We start from the raw sequence: 1,134 nt of genomic DNA, 5'->3' as shown, positions 1-1,134 counted from the left end.
TAATATAGAAGTTGTGCAATATTTATTGTTTGTCCGATGTGTGCGTTGCTTAGCGAGCTGCAGTAGTCAAGTTCAAAGATATATTGAAAAAATGTCATTCATTATGAGATATATTACAAGATATATTATGTAATACGCGGTAATTTAGTTTCCTACAAGTTATTACCTTTGTTGTAAGCATGTTCTCCGAATCATGTATAATGTACCGTGTAAGAGTCGAGACATTCAGAGCAATCTAGAAGGCAGCCAAGGTCAGTGTAAAGGAGACAGCTAGACTGCCGCTGGCTTCTCGCACTGGCCTTGGCTGCCTTTATTTTTTTCACAAGAAGTTAGCGGAAGTATAAGTATGAGAGGTGAGATCATATTATCATCGCCTTAGCTCGGTGTGTCAGTTGTTAGGTTCAGGTTTACCTGGCCTATGCTGAGTGGTGGCTCGCTAGTTCGAGTCCCACCAGAGCCGGAACAGGCAGGATTAAAATGTCTATATATGTTTTTTTTGTTCGAATTGAGTTAGCGGAAGTACAAGTATGAGGGGAATTTAATCGTGCTTAAAATCACTGTTCTGATTGGCTGTAATTTAATTATGCTTAAAATCGAATTTAAGCGCGATTACAAACTACTGTTCTGATTGGCTGGAATTTAATCACGCTTAAAATACATTTTAAGCGTGATTAAAAACCACTGTTCTGATTGGCTGGAATTTAATCACGCTTAAAATACATTTTAAGCGTGATTAAAAACCACTGTTCTGATTGGCTGGAATTTAATCGCGCTTAAAATACATTTTAAGCGTGATTAAAAACCACTGTTCTGATTGGCTGGAATTTAATCGCGCTTAAAATACATTTTAAGCGTAATTAAAATACATTTTAAACGTGATTAAAATACACTTTAAGCGCGATTAAAATAGGTAGGTTTTGGCGGTAATGGCCTTCCATAGTAACCGAGCCGACGAGCCGACGCAGCGTCCGTGTCGATAAAGACTGGAGGAGCGAGAAGGTAATGCGGTTACTTACTTTGTTGTACCTAGTAATTACCTCCGCGCAACGGAGTTGCAACGGAGGTCATGTAATCGGTCTTGTGTGTGTGTGTGTGTGTGTGTGTGTGTGTGTGTGTGTGTGTGTGTGTGTGTGT

The 1,134-nt window shown here is 39.4% G+C and overlaps 1 protein-coding gene across 1 annotated transcript in view; it reads right to left on the bottom strand.

Moving 5' to 3' along the window:
• The window catches only part of LOC106813380 (atrial natriuretic peptide receptor 2-like), a gene marked incomplete at its 5' end in the record, with an annotated part of 20,875 nt that overhangs the window by 1,760 nt on the left and 17,981 nt on the right, over nt 1-1,134 (bottom strand). The window contains one exon of the mRNA XM_014817515.1: nt 412-421. Within this exon, the coding sequence (XP_014673001.1) occupies nt 412-421 (10 nt within the window). The remainder of the gene's footprint in view (nt 1-411; nt 422-1,134) is intronic.

Source organism: Priapulus caudatus, unplaced genomic scaffold, assembly GCF_000485595.1.
Source record: "Priapulus caudatus unplaced genomic scaffold, Priapulus_caudatus-5.0.1 Scaffold763, whole genome shotgun sequence".
Taxonomy (NCBI): Eukaryota; Metazoa; Priapulida; class Priapulimorpha; order Priapulimorphida; family Priapulidae; genus Priapulus; species Priapulus caudatus.
The sequence above is the reverse complement of the archived record's forward strand: the minus strand, read 5'-3'. Positions and strand labels throughout refer to the sequence as shown.